At 40.0% G+C, this 25025-nt stretch overlaps 3 protein-coding genes across 4 annotated transcripts; all 3 read left to right on the top strand.

Moving 5' to 3' along the window:
- The first annotated feature begins 115 nt into the window (after window positions 1-115).
- On the top strand, window positions 116-6455 carry LOC104929370 (snRNA-activating protein complex subunit 3). Its single transcript, XM_027282520.1, is given in 12 exon segments — window positions 116-360; window positions 2031-2127; window positions 2216-2293; window positions 2442-2543; window positions 2644-2746; window positions 2749-2793; window positions 2878-2934; window positions 2937-2955; window positions 3330-3405; window positions 3408-3555; window positions 4658-4788; window positions 6336-6455. Coding segments are annotated over 12 exon segments (1206 nt in total). The 5' UTR covers window positions 116-130.
- A 2483-nt stretch (window positions 6456-8938) lies between these two features.
- Window positions 8939-14782, top strand: LOC104939256 (tetratricopeptide repeat protein 39B). Of its 2 annotated transcripts, none has more exons than XM_010755765.3 (18): window positions 8939-9144; window positions 9577-9602; window positions 9975-10079; window positions 10176-10307; window positions 10582-10658; window positions 10950-11082; window positions 11183-11288; window positions 11452-11517; window positions 11606-11714; window positions 11804-11871; window positions 11987-12046; window positions 12183-12344; window positions 12429-12520; window positions 12609-12729; window positions 12818-12929; window positions 13017-13134; window positions 13860-13976; window positions 14188-14782. In XM_010755765.3, exons 1-18 carry the CDS (start codon window positions 9115-9117, stop codon window positions 14300-14302), a joined length of 1749 nt encoding a protein of 582 aa, XP_010754067.2. In that variant the 5' UTR covers window positions 8939-9114; the 3' UTR covers window positions 14303-14782. The 2 variants fall into 2 exon arrangements, with proteins under 2 accessions (XP_010754067.2, XP_010754068.2); XM_010755766.3 differs by having other exon boundaries at window positions 8944-9144; window positions 10953-11082.
- A 2577-nt stretch (window positions 14783-17359) lies between these two features.
- On the top strand, window positions 17360-24731 carry dnajb14 (DnaJ heat shock protein family (Hsp40) member B14). Its single transcript, XM_010755764.3, has 8 exons — window positions 17360-17614; window positions 21451-21625; window positions 22292-22437; window positions 22544-22732; window positions 23030-23115; window positions 23252-23361; window positions 23499-23671; window positions 23792-24731. Exons 1-8 carry the CDS (start codon window positions 17476-17478, stop codon window positions 23914-23916), a joined length of 1143 nt encoding a protein of 380 aa, XP_010754066.1. The 5' UTR covers window positions 17360-17475; the 3' UTR covers window positions 23917-24731.
- The last annotated feature ends 294 nt before the right edge of the window (window positions 24732-25025 follow it).

The following is a 25025-nucleotide window of genomic DNA, read 5'->3' as shown; positions in this document are numbered from 1 at the left end:
TTGAGGCAGTATAAAAGTGTATTTTTAAAATAAGAGGAATAAAAGCTTTAAAAATATATTTATTTAAAAAAAAAAAAAAAAAAAAACTACATTACCCATGACCTCCCAAGCGGCAGTCACTCAGGAAAACATGGCGTCGTCTCACCCTCCGAAACTCCAACTCAAACACCCGGACTTTGAGTACCTCGACGTGAACACCAAACCGTTTCACGTCGGCTCCTTCAGACACGAGTGGCTGAACAGACTGAAGCCGAGCGACTACTCCTACCGGCGGGAAGACGACGACACGTTTGACGCCAACTTTATGAAGGAGATGGGAGTCGGTGCGGAGACCATGGCTGAACTGAAGTCCATCTGCAGGTACGCACACCAACGTTAGCCAACGTTACAATTTAGCCAACGTTTACCAACGTTTAGCCAACGTTAGCCTGTGTAACAACGGCTGACAAGGTTTGAACTGCAGAAAACAATTAATTAAAATGCAGTTTACATGTCAGAACAAATTATGTACACATATATATAAATAATACTATATATAATAATACTCTCACAAACTTCAAGTCTGCATTAAAATCCCACCTGTTTAAAACAGCCTTTCACCTTTTAACCTGTTTTTAATGTTGTATTCTTGTAAGTTGATTTACTTTTATGGTTCTTTTTGTTTGTTTCTGTTATTTGCTGTCTACTCATTTATTGTAAGGTGTCCTTGGGTGACAGAAAGGTGCCTATGAAATAAAATATTATTATATTATTATTATTATTATTATTTTATTATTAAGTTTGTCTCGACAGGAGCATACACTGATCAGCCTTGACATCATGACCCTGCCCGTCCTGAGCCTCCACTGGACCTCTGAAGGTGGTGGCTTTGGTGTCTGTACATTAGTTAGTTCGAGGTGGAGGCAGGCCTTCGTGGATCAGACTTGTTTGTCCAATACATGACACAGATGCTCGTTTGGATTAGATCTGGTGTACATGCTGTGCATCACTGGATGTAAAGAAAACATATTCATCAGACCAGGCCTCCGTCTTCTGTTGCTCCATGATGCCACATGCCCATTGTTGGACTGGTCTTCGCTCCACACACACAAAACAAACTGATGCACTGTTATGGAATTTTCATCCTTAGGTAACACGAGGTCACGTGTGGGCCTTGGGGTCCTCGGCAGTATAATGTGTTTGTCTTTGACTAGGTGCCACCATATCAACACTGTGGAGGCCGGGGTCGAAGAGACCTATTGCTGCCTTCCTAGTCATAATAGATAGCTTGCGTTGACTTCCATCTGCGTAAACAGACATCTGTGTCTCCAGACTAGAATATGTGACAATAACACCTGCATGAATAAAAAATTCTCTTTGACTATTCTGGGGTATAGTATTTGTGGTGTTATCTTGGGGTTTAAAGTCGGTCCACAGCACAAGTTCGGCAGAATGTGAGACCGACTCAGGCACTTCTGAAACTTTGAAGTGTCTCTAATTCTCCTTGATCAAGGTCAATAAATAAACAGCATAAACATCAGAGGCTCCTGAACACTTTCTTCCTCCTGACTCACCGTTGACCTTTGACTTCAGCATTTATCCACAACAAGGCACTGTCACCTTTCTGTCAGAACCAGCATTAACTCTTTCAGCAGTTTGATCTCAGATTGACCACCCCTCACCAGATCACTGATAGTGCTGACACTACAGACCTGGAGCACCCACCAAAGCTCAGTTTTGCAGATGCTCTGACCCAGCCTGTGCTCAAATCCTTATTTTTATCTTTTTTCTGTTTCTTACATAAACTTTGAGGATAAATATCACTTGCTGCTTAATTATCCCACGTACGGACAGGTGGCCAGTCAGTGGTCATAATTGTATGGCTGGTTGGTGATAATACATAATAGTTTAACAGTCACAGGGGACATTTGTTACTTTTAATGATTTCTGATTATACTTTAGATATTTAATATAACAACGTGTTTTTTAACAGAGTGGTGAAGTGTTTGCAAACTAGTCACTTGACTTTATTTTCATGCTTTCCTTTCAAGTCCTGATTCACCCGTTGCCATCCTGAGGGTCAGCAGCCTGATACAGAACTGTACCTCCAGAACCGATGCTCCAAACACAATGTACGACCCTCCTCATGTTTACAATTTCTATTATATTGTGTCTTTTGATAAAGCAAACAAACAAAATCCAATGCTCTGTATTTTTTTTGTTTGTTTTTGAACAGACAAAGAAAAAGAGACAAGACCACAGAGCTAATCAGAAAATCAGCAAGAATAGGCACGACCTCTACGCAGATGAACTGGGGGGTCCATTGGAGAATTGCTGAAATGTAGACAGAACAATAGATTTGAACAGTTATGTACTTATAATAAATTATAGAGATATGGACTCAGAGGAGGTGCCGGACATGTATCTTAATATAAGGCGTTTGTTCTCTGTGTGATTTCCAGGAGCGTTTAATCGTTGGCAGGAAACCAGAAAGCACAGCTGACATCATCCCTGAAGGAGAGATCGTTCTAACCATCAACGCTACTACCGATCATTCTGAAAGAGTGAGCTTCTGGGATCTCCAAATCTGACCATCTTCCATTTTTTCTGTTGAATGTTAATCTCCATGTCTCATGACATTGTCCTCGTTCTTCCTCAGATTAGCACCTCCAGCCCACATGAGTCTGTGAGACGGGCTCCCACAGTTTGGCAGAGTTAAGAGACGCCATCTGCTGTGTCAGCGACTTGCAAGTGTGCGGAGAGTTCAGCAAACGCCGGACTTAGCTCCAGACTTCATCAGCAAAGTAAACAAGCGTACAGTTCATCTGAAATCCTAAACACACGCACAAGACTGACCCATAAACCCTAGAGGTAATCTTTCCACGTTTTCTGTTTCAGGATCTTTAAGTCACGTTCTTTTTCTTCGAGGGAGTTTCTATAACGAAATGCGATTCCCGAATGTCAGGACATCAGCAAGTACGTTTTTTATGTGGCTTTCTTTTTTAAACTTTTCCTATTGCAAGTAGAACCTATAAACCGTCATGAAGTGCCTTTTAATATTTATAAAGCAGGCCATGAAATCTCAAAAGTTCACAGATGGTGGCATGAACAGGACATCTTGATTGGGGAGGATATTAATTGAATCCTTGTGATTCCAAGATCTTGACATTTACTGAAATAATCAGGCTCAAAGACGGCGGGTAGAATATTTGGGGTGGAACATCGCACTTGATCTGCTTCCAGCCACAATGAAAAAACAACAAAGATCAAAATAGTTAATGTGATTCATAACGTGTATAACTGATCAGGCACACGTATCTGAGAGGACTTTCTTTGTGTTCATAATACAGGACTACCATTGAATGGGCAAAGGCTCGCAACTACCCAGCCTACACCCAGGCAAAGATGGAGGACAACACGATTCGGTGGATCTGACGATTAAAGTGGGCTTCCCGTACCTCTACTGTCACCAGGGAGACTGCGAACATCTCGTCATCATCACAGACATCAGTCAGGCTGTTTCTGTCTCACTCGGGGATCCAGCTTCTCAAGACCCACCGAGCCTTTTACTGAAAGGTGTAATAATTTATCAACATGTATCATTGAGGCTATTTGATAGGCTGTTATTTATTAAATACACGGTAGTTGCCGGATAGGCTATGACTTCACGGACCATTGGTGTGTGTCATCTTTACAGGTCTTACATTACACACAGCCCCTCTGGTCCTGGTGAAGTAAATCATAAATTAAAACCTTAAATAAATAAATAAATACTGTTAGTTCAATATAACAGGATATGGTTTCATATCATGTTGGTCAGTGCTTGAATAACTGTAGCTTTAAGGAGGGTTTTGCCGTGCTGTATGATCGATGGTGGCTCTCAGCACCGTAACCTCTGCTGGCTCCAGGCTGAATCTCTTTCAGTAGCCGGATAATAACTGGAACCTGATCCCGGCTGGCTGACAGCCAGAGAGCCCGCAGCTCAATAAGTCAGAAATAAGATGACATAACACAGATAGATTTGATCAATCGAGAATGAATCAGCTTTCAGACGTAAGACTGGATTCATCAAAGTAGTTTAATTCAAGCGCGACCTCCATGACTGTGAAGCCAAAAAAACGCTCTGCGGACTATTTGGGTCAGACTTTTGATCTAGAAATAAATATCTCCTGAATAAGTGGATCACAGTGAGGCCAGACATTTACAGTCCCCAGATGATAATCCTACTGATTTTGGTCATCCTCTCCCTTTAATAAGCGACTATACTTGTGTAGTTATACACGGTGGTTTGGTCGAAATAAAGCACTTCGTTGTCAGGTCGTCTCACAAGACCTCCTAGCAATTTGCCCCATATCCTAGGAAATGCGTAATAGTAGATGCGTCTGTGAGCTGTATCTTTGGCGTGAGCAGGGTAACCACACATGAAAGCAGCTCTTAATATCACAAATGTGAGACAAATCTGAGTCGTCATAACTCCCCTCTACACACTACAGGCTGACACAAGAGCGACTGCCTGGACAAGAAGCTGTACCACTTCTCATACGAAAGGACAGACTCCTCACACAGAAGTGCACCGTTTGCCACCTCTTCATGGCAGGTGTGTAAATCAGCAGTGCATTAACAGCTTTGGTGTTTTCTAAACCGTGTATACAGGTCTAACGTCTCCGATCCTCTCCAGATGGTTTACGACCAACGACCAGTATGCCCCGAGTGACCCGTGTCCCTTCTGTGACAAGTGCTTCAGGCGCTGCACTACGCACTGCAGGCAAAAAGCTGGGAGAGTTCCTGGCCTATCCATACGTGGACCAGGTGCATTTAACTGATGCATTGATTAATGCTGTATAATACAGTTCAATGTTTTATATTTTCTGAAAGAATGTTTTCATATTGTGGGAAAGTTATATTTATTTAAAGAGAAATTCGTTTTTGGACACAATGCTTTGATTTTACAGAGTTTCTTGTTTGAAATAAAACATAAAATGACCTAAAATGTTTATTTATTCAGGTGGAATCATTTCAAGGCCCAGTAAAGTTGCACTCAAGTCCTCAGATGTCATTCTGTCTTCTCTGACACTGAAAACATGGTTTCAATTTTTTATATTTTCTATTGTTTAACCTGAAATATCTTTACTAAAAAAAAAAAAAAAATCATCTATATAATACACATTGAGCCTAAACATTAGCATGGGTCAGCAGCAAACTTTACCTTTCTATCAGAACCAGCATGAACCTTTTCAGCAGTTTTAAGTTACGGTAGCTCGTCTGCTAGATCGGACCAGCCTTTGTTCCCAGCATTATGAGAACGAGCCTTGACCTGTCACGGTTTACTGATTTTCCTCGTCGTCAACCATCATCATGTGGCCCTTGTCAAAGTCGCACAAATCATTACGCTTACTCATTTTCCTGCTTCTAACAACGCAACTTGGTGGACAGAATATCACCTGCTGCCTAATATATCCCACCCACTGACGGTTAGTCACTCAACCTGTCAGTGGTGACGATGTTATGGCTGGTCAGTGTATTTCAAGATCTCAGTTATTCGGCTTGTTCAGTAGTATGATAGATGTGATGAAGCAGCCTGGCAACAAAAGCAACTCATCACATCAGGACACAACAATGGCTCCCTAGACTTTGCCCATTTCATCACAGGGGCTCTTGTGTCATCGAACAGGCAACGTCTTAAAATATATTTCAAACTTTACAATAGTAATCAAAAGAAGAGTATGGACAGCAGTTTTTAAGATGATTTGTGTAAAATATGATTACAGACAAAACAAAAGTACTATATCGATGCGCTACTTTATTATTGGCTGCTGAAACAGGTCATCAGACAGGCACAAAAAAAAAAAAAAAATACTCTTATTTACATCTATGTTAAAAACGACCAACTTTTAAAAAATTTGAACAGGGTTGAAAATTGGCAAAATAAACTTTGGCAAATTTTCGTTTGGCTATCTGAAGTGAATATGCATCTAGAAAATGTTAATGTACTCATCATAAAGACACGGTCATAGAGCTCCTAACTACGACTAAACCTTTGTACCCCAATAAGTGAAGTTGATCAAACTGTTGATTCTGTAAATGTAAAAAGCAAGTTAAACGCACAAGAAACGATACGATAGAACAATCAGAAACGTTCTTACTCTACAACTCTTCACACGATTACTTAAACCAATGAGACACGAGCATGTGACAAAAGGTGTCTGAAAAGCAAAGATACACAAAGTAAAAAAATAAAATATGCAGTCAGTCAGTTCAACTTGAGGGGGTTTGATGTGCTGAAACCTTTGAGCAGCAACAATGACACAGACAGTCAGTAAACTGGAAACCAGTGATCGTTATCGGTCCATCGAAAGGAACTGGAGTGGGAGATCCCAGTTGGTCAGCCCAGTATGGACAACAGTTGTTATGAGTACAGCAGCAAATTATTCTTCGTTTCTTCAAGGATGCAGGACTCTCAAGTGGACTCTTCCTGAGCTTTGGAACACTACAGCCAAAGACGAGAAACAAATATGTAAGACAGGATCGTAGCTTCTTCCTCTGCGTGCTGTCAGAAACACACGAATGAACCACACGGTTAATCTTAGAGCCCAAACACATATGGGTTGGCGATATCGGCCTATAGCAGACACATCAGTACTAGGTGTATATGTTTGTCCAATATGTGCTGATATAACTGTTTTTCTTGTAAAAATGCAGGAAAAAAAATGCTTTATCCAAGCCTTGATCCTGCGTTCACACCAATGTTGTGGCTTCACTTTAGGGACCATTAAAGGGGGAACACAATCCGCACTGTTGTATAACTACCTGTGATTTTCTCCCACTGAGGTGTCTTCAAGCAGCTTCTCTCCTCTCCATCCTTGCTCTTCTCATCGGGCTGATATCACCGTTTGTCACTTGTCTTTAGGCGGTGCAGAGAATAAACACACACACACACAGTCCAGTCACAGAACATCACTTACAAATCCTAAACCACCGCAGAGGGAGAACTCGCAGGAGCATGTGATGACACATGCCGAGCTCCAGACCTTACTTGGATAAATACAAATTTTCCGACAATTTGGCATGCCTTTGCTGTAGAAAGGAGAGCCTTCACATTTTGGTAGGAAATACAGTACAGGCATGTGAGGGAGTCAATAGAGCAAGGATGTGGCTGCGGACCTCTGATTACAGTCAGTGTTTAATACTGAGAATTTTAACCAGAGAGATCCTGTGATGTCCAAAAGAGACGACTGGTAGCCTCAGCGTCTCTTGTTGGTTTTTATACGTGACTTAGCTGGTCATACTCGATTTACCAATACCCAGCAGACGTGCCTCATGATTATGGCACAATTTTGATTTTATACTGAAAAACTAATCAAACTGAGCTTTGAAACTCAAAGCTCTTGATATTTACCAATTAGAGATTTGTTTTCTCTGACAATGGCACACAACTTAAATGGACTGAGCCAACGGTTCCCACTGGGCTGTTACACTACAAGCTTCAAAATAACTCATCAGCAGGATTCCTTACTTTACTCTTCCTGTAGTTTGTAACTTGTATGCATCATTATAATATGATATAATGATATCAGCAGCTGAGAAGAGAAACACATATGCAGATACCTATGGAAATAAAGCAATGCACAGCCTAAGGTAACTTGACATTTGATACAATATAGTGATTAATTATAACAATAACAGGGATAGGGATTGAAAAGGCCTTGAGGCGATAATCATGGTTAATTTGATGCATTATAGACTCTCGGACATGATTTTTGAAGGCCTTAGGCTGAAAACTGAAAACAGTAGTTGCATACTGTTGAGGATGAACTTCTATAAAAAAAAAAAATAAATCAAATAAGATAAAAAAGCAAGTAATTGCAATTAAAATATTTAAAAAATATCGGTGTGATATTATGTAATTTAAATAAATATATGAAATAAAATATGATATTACGATGGTTCCCTTTTTTTTTTGGTTAAATATTTTTAAATTTATTTTAATTTCACTCTTGCAAGTCAGAAATAAAGCCAAGACAGGACCTACTAACTTAACTATACAAGTTACAAGAAGCTTCAGCGGTTGAAAGTATGATCATATTTATTTACATGTAAAGGAAAAGAGAGCAATAGCAGCACAGTTTGTCAGTTAAGTTCACACATTTACACCAGAAAAAAAAAAAACTCCATTCATGAACTTTAACATTTGAACGAAGCTTCAGGAGGTGCAGCAGGAGAAATGACAAAACCACTAAAGATAATCGGGTTAGGCAGGGACATCACATGCATGCAGATAACGATTAATGATTGGACATGGAGCAGCTCAAAGAATTTAGGCAACATAATTATTACTAATTTGTGATGGTTATGCCATTAATTCCTGTTTCTCTCAGTGGTAGAAAGTAACTAAGTACATCTAAAAAATATTGTATTTTTTATTATTTTTAATTGTATTTATTATTATTCTGCTTCACTTTAACTCCACACCTGACAGATGAGACTAATATTACTCTGCAGATTAGGATCTCACACACAAAATCATATAAGAATCTTATAAAATACAAATTATTACAGATTAAATCAGTGGTTTCAAACGTTTTTTGGTCTGTAGTGAAGTGTTGTGACTAAATTTGAGGTCTAAAGAGGTCAAACGATCAATTCTATCACATAAAAAGTCAATAAACTGAATGCAGATTTGTGCAGCAGGACTTTTTCCTCAGGACACAACTCATTTTGATGTTAATTACACCACTGCGCATGCCTCGTGACCTGCTACCTGCCTGTGCGCCTGCATCTCATTAGTCTCCCGGTGGTCGATGTTGGAACCTGTTATTGTATGTTATATATAAATGTACTTTTGAACTTCCTAACTCTATAATATATAATATTTCTTCAGTTCTTTTCTTTCTTGCAGCTTGAGAGGAGGAATTATCTTTACGTGACCGTGCGTAAAATGACGTTTTGTAGGATGTATGGACACCTTTGTGGGCTGGTCGTGCAAACCTCGGCCACTCCCGACTCATTAGCAAATAAATATCGCGGGAGGAAATTTTTTTTTGTTGCCTTGTCTGCAACAGTACAGAGAGGCTGCTACATTACTAACAAGGAAAGACATCACCTCTCTTCATAACGCTTCTTGTAATCTGACATCAAATGGAGACGACAGGCAGTTCTCTACAACAGGTAAATCATATACTGCAACTTCTCTTCAGGTGTTTAATGAACAAACTTTAAAGCTAATTTCTTTATTTTAATATCATCATTAAAGTGTAGGATGGAGCAAAGAAGTTGGAAAAAGTTTTCTTTTACTTTCAAAGCCTCATGTTCACTTGCAAAAAGCTTAAACGATTCTCTTACTGGCTATTAAATATATTGTATTGAGCATTTTACTTTGTTGCATTGATACTTTCACCTAAGCCAAAGATCTGAGCTTGTGAAGTTAGACGGCTCACAGTAAGCTCACAGGAGGCATGCAGACTGGGATATTACATTATGACTGCAGATAAATAAATGACATGTTAAACAAAGTTAAACTGCTCTCTCATCACTCAGTTATAGATCACAAGAATCCAGTCTCATTTAAAGTTATATACTTTTTTTCACCCTTATTTTCAGGTGGATCTGAGCAGTGAAGATACAATGTAAGTTAAAAACTATTTAATGTATAGGGCTCTGTTATTAGCACATAAGGCAAATACAGAACTGCAGAAAATCCTACAGAAATATTTATTTATTCTTGCAAATATGATGACATGTACTCATTGTAATGGACAGTGCACACACATTAGTAGTCAGTATATCGTCCTGATACTTTAATACTCATTCATTCTTCAAACTGTGCATACATGTATAGTTAAAAACTTGTTTCACACACTCCATTCATGGTTTTATAAGTCTGACATCTTGTTCTGAGAGTAGGCGTGCAAGAGAGAATGAGTTGATTTTGTCTTCTGGTGCATCTATCTCTGATGGGATGAGGAAGCCAAAAATGAATTTGACCGTCTTTCATTCAGGTCATTTAAAATGGATTTAGAGACCGCATTGAAGGAATGCTCCACTGCCCTTGATCTTTTCCTGAACAACAGGTTTGCTGATGCTCTGTCTCTCTTAAAACCCTGGTGAGTCACGAGTTTTACTTCACGTTCACACTTTCAAATGCATTTTCTCTTTTATTTTTTTAAAAATTTATTTTAAATTGCATTTGGTTGTTTCAGGAAGGATGAGAGCATGTACCACTCAATGGGTTATAGCAGCATCTTGGTGATGCAGGCAGGCATGACCTTTGAACCGAAGGACATGGATGCTGCCATGAATTCACTGACAGAGTCTTTGCAGACATGCCAAAGGTTTCAACAAAATATTTTCATTAAAGTGCAGTATGTTGTTCCTACTTTAACATTGTGACAACATGTGGTATGTGGTCTGTGCATATATGACATGTACAGTATGTGTATATTTATTCATACTTATCAGGAAAGGGGTAGGAATAAAAGGGTAGTTCTTTTTAAACATGTAAGATATAATTTATGTTTTTATGAGAACTTAATCATTGAGCTTGTGTATGGGTTTAGCAGCAACCTATTTGTGTTGACACGGTACATGTGTGTTCCTTAACTTTAGATTTCGGAAGAAAACTGGAATAATGGAGACTTTAACCAACCTCTGGAACAGACAACCAGTTGAGAACCTGACAGAAGGTAAGTGGTTTCCAAACTATGCGTCCCTTGTGAATATACACATTTGATCCTGTGTGACACGACTTTAAGGCAACTAAAGGAATTTGGATAGCTGATTAAGCCATGACAGACCTGTGTAGCCAGAAAATACCTTTTTATTTTGTAGTTTAAAATATATGCTGCCTATCTCTAGTTTCAAATGCATTTTTTTTTTGTTTTAAAGAAAATGTTTCTTCTGAATTGTTAAATCAGTCTTTCAACTGGTAAAAAGGTTACTTAACATTATTTTGTGTGCCTTCTCTTTCTGGTCAGCAGAGGAGATGCATGCAGAGCTTTGCTACGCTGAAGTTCTCCTGCAGAAAGCGGCTCTCACGTTCCTGGACGAGAGTATAATCGGCTTCATCAAAGGAGGGATGAAAATCCGCAACAGTTACCAGATTTTCAAGTAAAAATCTTTTTTTTATAGAGCTTTTTTTCTGGAGACATCGTGCCATAACTCGACACAGAGACGATGTTTTAAAATGATATGTTGTCTTCCTTCCCAGGGATTGCCAGGCTTTGGCAAATGTCACAAAAGACATAGAAAAACAGAAGGGAACGCACATTCACTTCAGAGGTGGCGTCAGCATGGGCATTGGATCATTTAATCTGGTGAGAGCTAGAGAAGGCAGTGCAGTGTATAAAAGTGTATTGTCATAACTTTATACTGCACTTCTACTACAGATATGCTGGCATACAGTGTGTAAAAAGAAGGTTAAATGAATTCAGTTAAGCTGTATAATAACCAACTTTTCACCTCCCTCCTTGTTATCAGATGCTGTCTCTGCTCCCATCCAGAGTCCTCAGACTGATGGAGTTCTTGGGCTTCTCAGGAGACAGGGTAGGTGCCATCGTCTATAGGCAAAGCCAGAGCATCATTATATACTATAGCCATTGTATTGTTTGTTTATTTGCCAATAATCTTACAGGAAATGGGTTTGTCCGAGTTGAGAGAGGGAGCAGCCAGCAACAGCCTACGCTCTATCCTGAGCACCCTGACTCTGCTCATGTTTCATCTCTACATTACAGTGATTCTGGGTGAGAGCACTGCTGGGTTTAAATCCCTGTAAACAGCATTTTTTTTATATACTCAGATGTTTAATGGTCAGAAAATACTCTCTGAACAGGTACTGGTGAAGGAAACCTCGCTGAGGCTGAAGCTCTGCTGGAGCCCTACATTGATAAATTCCCTAATGTGAGCAGTGTGTTTTTTACTGCTTCTTACTGATGGAAGACATCACCTTTTTTATTGCCCCCTTCACTGAAATGGCATCATTTTTTAATTTAATTTATTTGTGTCCTGTCCACAGGGAGCTCTCATTCTTTTCTACACTGCAAGAATTGCTTTACTCAAAGGAAACTTCACATTTGTGAGTACAGGAATATATCTACAGTCGCCCAGTGTTTGTTTTTTTTAAAAAAATGCAATCTCAGCTAGTGTATTTTTTTTGTTGTTGCAGTCAGTCAAAGAAAACTTAAAACTCATAAGTTTGTGTTTCTCTGCAGGCCCAGGAGAAATTCCTGGCATGTATTGCAGCACAGGAGGAGTGGCGTCAGATTCACCACCTGTGTTCCTGGGAGCTGATGTGGGCTTACTCCTTTGAACTAAACTGGAGAGAGGCGTATCGATACGCTGATCTGCTATGCAAAGAGAGCAAGTGGTCACAGGTATCCAATATGACCTTATGCTCTGTTGTAAAACTGCTCATGTATTAAAATATTTTATTTTATTGGATTGCTCTTCTCTTGCAGGCTGTGTATGTTTTCCAGAAAGCTGCCATCTTGAGCATGCTACCAGAGGAGGAAGTGTCTAAACTGGGAGAAAATGTGGTGGAATTATTCAGGTGTGCCAGAGAGAACTTTTATCTGTGTATACAATTAGTTTTTAAGGTCTGTAATCATCATACAGTAACTGTGACACATGGTTTGTAGGCAGGTGGATGGTCTCAGACTGAGGATTGCTGGGAAGTCGATTCCAACAGAGAAGTTTGCAGCAAAGAAGGCGGTGCGATACTTGTCTTCTGACCCCGTGAAACTTGTCGTCCCTGCTTTGGTGAATACGCATTTAAACTCCTACTTTAACTGAATCAACATTGTTATCAAGTGAGCGGTCCTTTTTTACAACCATCTCTTTTCCATAGGAAATGATGTACGTGTGGAACGGTTTCACAATAGTTGGCAAAAGACCTGAGTTGACTGAAAGCATCTTGGCCACATTAGAGAAAGCAGAGGATGAGCTCGGAGAGGAGAAAAGTGAGAAGCAAAGCAGTGACGAATATGATGTTGTTGTTGTTTTTTTAGCACCAACATTAAACTAACAGCATTTTGTGTGACGTGTAGACCCATCAGAGTATCACCAGGATGACCAGTGTGTTGTCCAGCTGCTGAAGGGCCTGTGTCTAAGACAGTTGGGACGGCTGGTCCAGGCTGAGCTCTGCTTCAATTATGTCATTTCCAGGTGCGGTTATCTTAACACTACAAGTCTGGTACTCTCGCATCAGTCTGTGGACTTGTGCTCAGTCCAGTGACTGCATACTCTTTGTAATAATTGTAAAATCTAATGAGTGATTTTATTTTTAAGAAAAGATAGACTTTATTGATCCCACACTGGAGAAATTCTCTTGTTACAGCGCCTTACAATATACAAGGTGGATAAGAAAAATATGACTGATGACTCTGGGGTGTAGTCCTTTCTTGTGTTCTCCTCCGTCTCTCTCTCCCTGCTTTCCTATCTGTCTCCAGCTGCCTGCTCTCTCCTTTGTTCTCCTGTACACTCTCACAAGTTGAAAGCCATCCAGAGTTACCACTTACTGTTCATCGGTTTTAATTGGAAATATCAGACTTGGATGAACCCAAACTTTGCAGATTGAACTAAACAGTTGTGAATAAAATGAAACCTAGTCAGAAAAGTATTTGTTTATATAAAACTCATCTACTCTCTGTGTTTTGCATTGATGACACTGGCTGAGTCTCATTTGCATCACATTCAATGTGTGTTAACTCCCCTTTTAGTCTGTCAGAAGTTTTTATCACTGTTCGTCCTCCTTCACTCTCCTCCCTCTAGCTACAGGTTACACACTCTATAAAGTTATTTATGTAAATCCTAGAGTTTTGAATTCATTGACTGACATTGAATGTGGAATGCACTCTTGCCTGCTAAATATATTTTTTACATTTTTGCAGTGAAAACAATATCAAGCATGACAACTACCTGGTGCCATTTACCATGTATGAGCTGGGTCTATTGCACAAGCAGAAAGGTGACACCAGCACAGCCATCACTGTGATAGAAAAGGCCAAGTAAGTGTTTCTAACCCATCCAATGTTGTCTTTAAGTCAAAGTGGAAATTCCCTCAAATGCCTTGACAAAATACAGCTGTTCAATAAAGTGAATTAAATGACCAAATGCCAAATGCACCAAATGTGTGCAAAAATGGCAGCTATCTGTTAGTCAAAGTAACATCTATACTGTTATATTACACAAAGATCTAACGAGTGATCTTTTTTGTAGGACGAACTACAAAGACTACAACATGGAGTCGAGACTACACTTCCGCATCCATGCAGCACTCGAGACCATGGGCTCCTTTCCAGCCAAACTTCCCCCTTCACGTACGCCGGCTTAAAAGACCCCATGGCAGAATTGTCCAGATGGGCATCTTGCTGTCAGCCCGTCAATAATGGTACTTTGGTAGTATGGTAGAGCAGAGCTCTCTCAGTTGCAACCCTCTGTAGTTTTGTTTTAAAATGTATTTTTGAATTTAAGCTAGAACAGTGAAGTAGACTCTGCTGGCAACCTGATATGAATGACTGAAGATGATTATAGGTGGCACTTGCGGGGTCAAAAAAAGGTTTTAAGTGAGTGTTGGGAAAGTTAAAATCTTTTAAGTGTCCAATAATGTTATACAGTTGGAGTTTATTTATTCATGAGCTTAAGCCTGTTTCAATATTTAAAGATGATTTTATAAACTATATGTCCAGGTACAATTCAGCCTTGTTCTACAGATAACATCTTGTAAATAACTGTTAGTATTATCCTTTTTCAGTGCAGTATGAACCAATCTGTTTTAGTTTGAATATGAATAAAGCTTATGAATCATGCTTAATTATGACCGTCTGCAATGTGTACTTTGATCACTGAACTTCATCTACCCTTTAATCGCATAGAAATTCCTAAAATGGCTTTCTCGAAGGCTCGTCAGTACCACATGATAAATGAATGTTCTTCAAATAGTTCAATACGTGTCTGGTTTATGTAGTAGTATAAGGAGGTCACTGCCAGTGTCCCTGATTAGTCTTTCTGCCTCTGGTTGAAGGAGTGCACTTTGGTGAAATTTGATTTTTTTCTTCTTTCTCAGTTATCTGAATAAAAGGCAAAACCAAAAGAATAAACTACTCTAAGCAAACAATAATTATAGCAAAATCTCAAGTAAGTTGAGTAATCAATGTCTTTTGAAAAAGCGAACAGATTATGTCCATCTGCAGCCTTAAAAAATGGTCTCATTTGTACTTTTCCCACACTTGCACCATGTCCTGATCACGGTGCATAAAGTAGTTGAAACTAGCTCTACCATAACCAGCAAAACCAATACAACTACTCACACATGAAGGCTTCAGTATTTGGAATTACATTATGTAATGCATGCTATATCAGTCAAGAGGTAATTTTACTGCTAATATTACTTGAGTAGGATGTAAAATGAGGATTTGTACTTGTAATGGAGTATTCTTACATTGATGTACTTTTACTTGAGTAAAGGAGCTGAGGATTCTTTCACCGATGGGTATTGTTACGAGAATTTTTAAAGAAGAACCCTTGAATAAGGAAGACTGGATTCAAAGTATCAAAGTTTAAGTTGAATTTATTATTCTTGTACAAGAAGGAGCGATTAACAGTGCAACACACAAGAGGGTTACAGAGAAAAGGCTCCCTGAGGAGCTCTAACAGTTGGTTGTTATACATTGTTCAAAAATGGGCTGTCAGTGTCCCGGACACCTCCCCACTGATACGGATAACATCACAACATTCCTTTAGTTGGTTTTCTGCTCAGTAATGAGCATTATGTTTCATATCCAAATGATACTCCCCAAGCCTGTCTCTCCTGTCCTTGTACCAGGGGTGCCGTATAGGGGGGAAATGTTAGGACAAATTCCAAGAGCCCACGACTGACAGGGGCCCCAAAAATATGTAAACACCAATATAAAATTATTAAACCATCATCATTGAGTATATATATTTCAAATATAATAATGAAATTAATTATCTCTTTGTCTTTACGTGTTTTGGGCAGTAAAAGCTAAATAAAAATGGCCTTTAGCACATTTTTATGGTGGCTTTTAATCTCGCATCAAATAGTGAACTGCACTGCATACTGTATGCAGACTTGCATGCATGTACAAATCACCAGCAGTAAATATTGTGCTAGTACTAGTATTGAACTGCAATACGCAAAACAGCCTTTAATTAATTAGAGTTATGTAAAGCTTTTCATGGGATAGTTAGGTCCTAGAGATGTGCTGACAACAGCTGCACAGAAGGGGCCTAATTTGTTTTTTTTTTGTCTTGGGGCCCAAAATTCCTGGCAGCGCCCCTTCCTTGTACTACTAATTTATAATTGTCCCTCCCTGACAGTCTCAGTAAATAAGTGGCCAACTAAGGGAAGTATATTATGGTCACTTTCATTACAATACCTTTATATATCATGCCACTTCCATCCTCAGTACTTGGATGTTTTGAATGTTTTTTCATGTTTATTGTGTAGGTTATAGATATTTCTGTCTGTTTAATTTCTGTGGGTTTTTGCCCTTTTATTTGATTCTACTTCTGTAGTGTATATTACACTTTCTGCTGCTGTAACAAGTGAATTCCCCTGTTGTGGGATAAATAAAGTATAATCTAATCTAATCTAATGCAAAGGACTCCCAGATAGCCAAAATCTTTTGGCTTCGCTTTGGCCCAAATCTGGCTTGCATTTTAGCAAGGTTATGGGTGGATGTCTGGCCCAAATTAGGAAATCCAAAATCATACCAAAAGGGAGCCAAAATTCACCCAAAACAAATTGTGGTGGCGCCTCCTTATCTATTATGGATAACCCTAATCATACCACAGTTAAGCCAAAAGACTTTCTTAATGCCAAAAATGCCAAATGTATGCCATAATACAGCCAAAATATTTGCTATCTGGGCAGGATACACACACACACACACTATCTATATGAGTTAAAACATCTGCACCCCAGTATAATCCTAATTTTTATAATAGGTATTAATATGCATATCACACAGTGACATGTATTGCATGTGTAACAAGAGGTAAAACAGTGCCAGGGGGTGGTAAAGTCCCAAACTAGATGTAAAATGATTATTAACCAGACAGTGATTGATAGCGAGTCAGTTTTTAAACAAATAGTGACTGATCTTAGAAGAGGAGTCTTCCATGGCATATTTTGACAATTTGATTGCTTTGTATTCTGCTCATATATTGTGTATGTGTGTATATATGTATGAGTATAACATATGTCAGGGTCCATGTGTACATATGGCTTTGTACCCGTGTGTATTTTAAACTGTCTTTTTTTTCTTTCCTCTTTTGTATGTGTATCAATAAGCTGTGTTTCCATGTTGGATTTTGTACTATATTTCTAATAAAGTTTCTAAAAAAGTAAAAGTCCCACAAATCCACAGTAACTAGCGGTAGGATCATGACTCTCCGCGTCAGTGATCGGTGACCACGTGTTCTCTCTCTGAGATGATCAGCTGACTCAGCCGGAGGAGGAGGAGGAGGAGGAGGAAGGGAAGAATGAAGATGGAAGGAAACAGGGACGAAGCTGAAAAATGTATAAACATAGCGACCAAAGCTCTCGAAGCGGGGGATAAAGAGAAAGCGGTGAAGTTTCTCAACAAAGCGGAGAAGCTGTACCCGACCGACAGAGCCAGAGGTGAGGCCGTGTGTGTTTTATTTTTTATCACCCATAGCGAAGCGTTAGCTCAGCGGCTTGACGTTTGTTAACACACCGCTGACTGTCTTTAAGTTCACAGCAGGTCACCTGTTGACTAATACATATGTGTATGATTAGTTAAAGTCAGTCAGGAGTGAAGATAAAGCAACACCCGAACCGAGCTGGCGTCATACATCCGAGTTAGCTCCGCGGGCCTAGCGTCGTGTTAGCTGCCGCAGCTAGCTGTTTATTTAAATTAAAAAAATAAGCAAATACCGAACACAGTGAGTTTAAATGAATATATGTCGTAGCCTGTAGTGTTGGCATGAAAATACAAGTGACTAACACAGGGTAACTAACCGTGAAACTAACCAAGCCACTCATTTAGCTCGTAGCTGTCACTCACTGTAACCGGAGGCTAGCTGGCCTGTTTTTATTTTTTAAAGGATGTTTGTTGGTTGTTGTTTAACTTTCACTCCAGCTAACACACCTTTACTTTCCTTATTATGGTTAATAGATAAAATAGAAAAGACAGAGAGACTAATGATGTGGCGTTAGGTTAGTAGGTGCAAGTCAAATCCTTTAATTGAATGATTGACCCAGAGAGAGCCTCGAAGTACAGAGCAGGCTTAATCCTCCACACACACACACACACACACACACACACACACACACACACACCTGTAAACAGGAGTTAAGTAAGGATGCAGCTGACACGAGTGTTTTGCAAAGGCATAATGTTCCTCGGGTGTTTTTTTTAAATTGTGGCTTGTCAGTCGAAATTGAAAGTAGTTGTGTATGGACGTCCACTATTATCTGTTGAAAGCTTAATTATGTCACTGCTCAGGTTTATCTGTGTGTGTGTGTGTGTGTGTGTGTGTGTGTGTGTGTAAAGTGCTAATGACATTTCCCGCTCCCCACATGAAACTCAAAGATAACAGACTTGTCAAGGCCGCACCTTTGGAAAAAAACTAAATAGCATGCATGGGGTCACCAAAGCAAAAAATAAATATAATTATATAGGGCTGCACGATATGGCCTATAACCAATATCTAGATATTTTTAAGCTATATACACGATATATATCTCTATTTTAATTTCTCCTGTAAATCACTATGAATGTTAAATTCAACCCTTCGATGCAAAAAAAAACATCAGTATGATGATTCAAGTAGACCCATCTATTAGAGTTTTTGTTAATTTGCATGCAAAAAGTGGAAAAGCACAATCAAATTAATTTTAGCAAACCCCCTTTATTTTAAATTAGAGTGCTACACTCACAAGTTTTTAACAAATAAAGATAAATAATAACATGGTAGGCCTTTCTACTGTGGCCTAGTTTTCAAAGACCCTTAACAGAAACAAAAACGTACATTCAACAAGAATCCCCTGAGAAAGACATTTCAAACAATATAAAGGGGATTTTTCTGGGTGGGCCGGGAAGTGTGCTGGGTGCTATGAGTAGCACCAGGAGTGAGTGACAGGCAAAACTCCGGAGAATTAAATGCCGACGGCTTAAAACATTTACGTGACAATTACTCGATGGTCGCGATATAGTCATTTCATACATCTCACGTAGAACAAGCCGCGATATATCGAGTATATTCGATATATCGCCCACCCCTATAATTATATGTGCAAATCAAAGGTTATTACAATCCACATGCACAGCGTAGGGTGTGAGGTGAGAGGCATCGCAGCAATGTTGTGTAAACAAAATGCCCAATGTAAAAAAAAGGCATGACCCAAAATAGACGGGAGAAACAAAAGGTACCAACGAGGGTTATATGCACATTAAGCATGTGTGTAGGGGAGTAAAGGGATTAGAGTTCATAATCTGTATTATTTGGGTGAAGAAGCTCGAGGTGATGCTGTTCATAACTTTACTGTTATCCTGCTAACAGGCAGGGTGATGTAATTACAGAAAATAACCTTGTTGGAAGGAGTAATCATGAGTTATCCTCACATAAGGGAGGTGAAAATAGGTTCTTATATATTAAAGTATTCCCCAACACTCTTGGGACTGAATTTCCAAACATCTATTGAGTGAGTAAAGCTGTGAAAACAATAACAGGAAACGAGGACTGGACATCAAACAGCAGGTCCTTCAGTATACAAGGTGTGTGTGCTCTGCAGTGCTGTTCGACGCCACGCCGTGAGATGTCTCCTCGTTCCTGTAGGTTTCTTAACAAGCTTGCGGAGGTTTTACATGTGCACAGGTCTGGCATTGAGTGACGAGGGACGTGTGTCACATCCCCTGATGTTGTAATCCAGGATATCACACACACACAAAGGGTTGACAGACAAAGGCAGGCAGCAGCTTCATAGCAGAATACTTCACAGCAGCCACATGAGGTCTTTCATATCTGTCTTTCAGTTATCTGGCGTCAGTGAGATGATTATCAACAGGCTTATCTGACCCGGCGTCTGCTGCCGAGAAAGATCGTAACAAGATGTCAATATAATAATGTATGAAAACACAGCACCGAGAGGATATATTGATCACTGAGCAAATTAGGCTGTTGCAGCTGTGAACAGTTCAACATGGGGAAATGTGTCTTTGTGCTGTAGGAAAGAGGGATTACAGTTGTGCTTAAGTTACACAAGGACAGACTATGTAATGCTAAATAATGCATTGATAAACAATCAGGAACATTACAACAGTTAAAAGCATGTGTGGTGCCGAGCCAGAGATGATCAGGCTGCTGCACTGTCTTTGATTTTACATTTTTGCATCACTTGTTATACAGTGGTCCTTCGTTTATCGCGGGGGATACGTTCTGAAAATAACCCGCAATAAACGAAACCCGCGAAGTACGTTTTACAATTATTATACATGTTTTAAGGCCGTAAAACCCCAAACCACACACTTTTTACACCTTTTTACAGGCATTCTGTACAGTACTCCCTTAGTTAATCAGGACGCAGAACACAATGCGCATTCATACTGTACAGTACGCTGTAAAAAAAAGCATGCAGAATTACACAAAAAAATCTGCGAAACAGCGAGTCCGCGAAAAAGTGAACCACGTTATAGCGAGGGACAACTGTATTTCCTATATGGATAGCAATCTCAGATGTGTATATCAGACCACTGGAGCGACACTGCGTGTCGTTCTCAAGGTCTCTGTAACACACTGAACAAAACACAGGAGGCACATTTCAAGTTTTCTTTTCGAGTCTCATCACTGCTTGTCATTGGGGCACAGCGGGCATGTTTTGTATTTATACAATCGTCATACAAAGGGACTTCCCACGGTCTGCAGTGATTGGATAGTGCGCATTAGATTTTACTAGTTACCGTCAAAGAACCGTGTTGTTAATCTGTAACAGTACTTTTATCAGTCATTGACAAGTAGCTGCCCACTGGCTGGGAACTGGCAGCTGGATTTAAATGATTTTCTTTTTAAACAAATACACTGAACATCACTTCTTAGTCTGATGTGCTTGCAAGTCACGTCTCCCTCTGTGCACTCGCAAGCTGTTTCATCGGGTGATTGAAGCCAGTGCTTCTTTGTGCTGTGCCAAATTTGATCCTGTTGACTGTTTTTCCTGGCTGAAAGGTGGCCCTTTCATTTCTGCTGTAAATTAAGAGCTATTTAAAGGTCGCATGGTTCCAACCTGCTCCGACCCTGTTAGCTCAAAGTGCTCCTAACAACACATCACGATGCTGCCCCAGGTGCCTGTATCGACACTGTATTGAATCCTAATCATAAAATCCAATTTTCTTATCAGTGAGACGAGCCATCTCTCTTCGAGTCTGTTTATCCTGGACTGATTCTGAAGGGAACCATTTGTAATTTCACTCATCTTTAGCTTCTTCCTCTCTTCTTCAGCTTTGTTGGACGCATTAACGAAGAATGGGAGCTCGGCGAGTAATGGTGCATATCGTAGGAGACCAGCAGAAAGCTCACAGAGCAACGGTGGCCAGCCAGAAACGGAAAGCCAAGAGTCCGGAGGAGGCGACTCCTCTAAAGGCTTCACCAAAGAGCAGGTGGAAGGAGTGCAAAGGTGAGAATTTAGCATCCTTTTCATGTTCTTGTTCTTGTTCTACTGTATCTATCCTACTACAGTTGGCAATTTGCCCAACAATCGGCCCTGTGTCAGCAGTAGAGTTTCTATCATACATGATTAAACCTTTTGTCTGTGGCTACAATGTTGTGTGTCTGTGTGCACACACCTATTGCCACGGGACGCTCTTCAGCTTGGTGTCATGCCCATGAGGGGTGAAAGTGAGATACATTTAGCGGTGTGAACTAGATACCAGGTAACCACTACATGCTCTAATTTTAGATCACGAGAGAGCAAGAGGTAGGCAGTCAGTGTCTGTTATCCAGCTCATACAGCCTCCAGTTAGATAGTAGAACGTTGCAGACGTCAGCTTGAGTTCATTTATAGGATCATTACTCGATCCTATTGTGTGAACACGCAGAGGATCGCTTTACTCTCTTGGGTTTCCATACGAAATCCTCCAGGGAGGCTTCAGTGGGGTAAAAATTGCATCATGCCTTCCGAGAATAAGTAGACTGGTTGTGCATAACTGTCTGATTCAATGACAGGTAGACTTTTATTGACTTTTAGTGTATTTAATGACGAGTGAAAGAAAGTTTTCCCACCTGCCTTTCATGATCGAATGGATTGTTTTCAGCCGCTTCTCTCTCTGTCACTGTTTCTCAGAATAAAGCGGTGTAAGGACTACTACGAAGTACTGGGAGTCAGTAAAGACGTCGGTGAGGACGAGCTGAAGAAAGCCTACAGGAAACTAGCGCTCAAGTTCCATCCAGATAAAAATCATGCGCCTGGAGCAACAGAGGCTTTCAAAAGTAATTTAATTCAATTCTTTAATGATCTACCCGACAAATAACTACTGAACACTGTCTTTCAACACACACACACCCTCTTTGATACATCTACCATGTCCTCCTTCAGAGATCGGTAATGCGTATGCAGTGCTGAGCAGCCCAGACAAAAGACGGCAGTATGACCTGACAGGAGGAGAGGAGCCGAGCAGCCCGGGTCACTCACACGGAGGAGGCTTTGACTTCCACAGGGGCTTTGAGGCAGACATCACTCCTGAGGACCTCTTCAACATGTTCTTCGGAGGTGGCTTCCCTTCCTGTAAGTGACACCTGATATGCATAAATTCATAATTTCCCACTTAAATTTGAGTTGTTTGATCCAAATATATTGATTTTATTGTTGTGTAGTCACTGATTGTGGCATGTAGAGTGTTAAAGTGAGAGATATAACAATGTTATCTTGGCTTTTTGGTGAATCTTGAGAGGCTCAGACTTATGTTAGATTCAGACAATGGGCTATATCACGAAGAATGAAAATCTAGTTTTATGTACGGATCGTTGAGAAGGTGTAGGTGCAGTTGTTGACATAATCCATAACTTTGCATCTGACCTACAGCGAGTCCACACACCTTCACGAACAGCAGAACAAGCTACAGCCATCAGACGGATTCCCGACAAGAGAGGACGGAAGAACGAGGAGATGTATGTAGATGTGTTCGGATTTTGTATCCTGCATTCAAAAACATTATTCGTGCCTACAGAAACTACTTGCTCTGACTGTTTGTTATCTCAGGTGTGTGTTGAAATGAAGCACTCATTGTACTGTGTTTGTCTCCAGGGGGGTTTCTCAATGTTTATCCAGCTGATGCCCATCGTGGTCCTGATTTTAGTGTCAATACTGAGCCAGATGATGGTGTCTCCTCCACCCTACAGCCTCTACTCTAGACCGTACGTACACACACACACACACACTCCTTTTCATGTAGTCCATCTTTATCTAGCCTTTCTTTCACATTTTAATGATACTATAAAATAACTTCAGTTGTCAGCATTTTCACATCAGCTTGTACTTTCATCTCTTCCAGGTCCACAGGTCAGACTGTGAAACGGCAGACAGAAAACCTGCGTGTCGACTACTACGTCACCAGAGATTTCAAGTCGGAGTTTAAGGGCTCAGCGCTGCAGCAGATTGAGAAAAATGTGGAGGAGGACTATGTAGCCAATGTCAGAAATAACTGCTGGAAGGAGAGACAGACAAGTGAGTAACCATGGTTATAATACACCCTCAGTAGTAGCTTATTGAATTTAATAATGAGTTTCTGCGTTGCACTTTTTGTTGTTTTATCAGTCACGTTGTTCTTCTACTTGTCTCATCCAGAAACAGACCTGCTGTACGCTGCTAAGGTGTACAGGGACGACCGAATGCGCAAGAAGGCAGAACTCATGACCATGGATAACTGTAGAGAGCTGGACAGACTAAATAACCTATACAGAGGTGGATGAGTTGGACGCTTTGAGATCGTGTAAATGTATATGAATAGATGTGTATGTTCATGTTTTTTTAAGAAAGAGTCTTTACACTAGGAGCAAAAAAATGTACTGAAATAATTTAGCTCTATTGTTGAAGTTTTAAAATGTCTCTCTCCTCGTATCCCCACCTCGCCAACTCCTCTCCTTCCTCACTCCAGCCTGACCCCGGGAACCGCCTTGTTACGTCTTAATGAAAAAATCTCCACACACGGTAGACAGCCCGAGACCTTTTCCTTTTTTTTAAACTTTTCTTTTTCTTTTGCTGAAAACAAGAAGGACAAGGACACTTGATTGTAAAGGCATGTGCTTCGAGTAGTGAAAAGAGGCAATTCCGCACAAGCAAATCAGTCTTAAGATCAACAAACTGCTTTCGGCATCATCTGCTTGACATAAATATAAGATGGGAGACTTTGTAGATTCACCTGGAGGTGCTGTCCTCCAGCCAAATCCATTTCTTGAAGAAGACGGGAACGAAAAGAAGGAAATAAAATAAAACACAGTGCTTCTTTTAGCTGCCAACTCACCTCCGAGTGATGATCGATGGAGTATGAAGAGACACTTGTGATTTTGCTACTAGAGGACGTTTTATGTTGTCCACTTCAAAATGTGAAGGTGGTTGGGACTAAATGGATTATGGAAGGACATCAAAACTGTTAATCATCAATGGTTGTACATTTTCATTTTTGAATGTTTGAAGTTTATGCAGTTATTTAAGTAACTATAGAAGAAACAATCTTCAATGCTCGCCTAATCATTTAAATAAAGTAAAATTATTACCATACACTGGATGTATGCGTTTCTGACTCGATGTCAAATTCACCAAAATTCTATCTAAAAAACAATATCTGGCTTTTTTGCCGCTGCATGTGGAGGTGAACGGAACAATGGGGACTGGGGACAATTGTTGATACATGCCTCAGTGGTGGACTGTAACAAAGTACATTTTACTGTACTGTTAAGAGTAATTTTTGCTTTACTATCAAAACATACACTACATTTATTATATTTTATTGTGTTGATTTAATGGCCAGATCAGGCCACCGGAGGGAGCTGAGGTCACTGCCTTTAGAAATGAGTCCCTC

Source organism: Larimichthys crocea, chromosome X (genome assembly GCF_000972845.2).
Source record: "Larimichthys crocea isolate SSNF chromosome X, L_crocea_2.0, whole genome shotgun sequence".
Classification (NCBI taxonomy): Eukaryota; Metazoa; Chordata; class Actinopteri; family Sciaenidae; genus Larimichthys; species Larimichthys crocea.
This window is presented reverse-complemented; position numbering and strand designations above follow the sequence as displayed.

Excerpts from the sequence above, each read along its gene's own strand:
- dnajb14 (XM_010755764.3), top strand. The coding sequence starts at position 17,476 with ATGAAGATGGAAGGAAACAGGGACGAAGCTGAAAAATGTATAAACATA. Across the intron at positions 21,626-22,291 it reads CAGGTGGAAGGAGTGCAAAG|AATAAAGCGGTGTAAGGACT; the intron begins GTGAGAATTTAG and ends ACTGTTTCTCAG. Across the intron at positions 22,438-22,543 it reads AGCAACAGAGGCTTTCAAAA|AGATCGGTAATGCGTATGCA; the intron begins GTAATTTAATTC and ends GTCCTCCTTCAG.
- LOC104939256 (XM_010755765.3), top strand. The coding sequence starts at position 9,115 with ATGGAGACGACAGGCAGTTCTCTACAACAG. Across the intron at positions 9,603-9,974 it reads CTGAGCAGTGAAGATACAAT|GTCATTTAAAATGGATTTAG; the intron begins GTAAGTTAAAAA and ends TCTTTCATTCAG. Across the intron at positions 12,047-12,182 it reads TCAAAGGAAACTTCACATTT|GCCCAGGAGAAATTCCTGGC; the intron begins GTGAGTACAGGA and ends GTTTCTCTGCAG.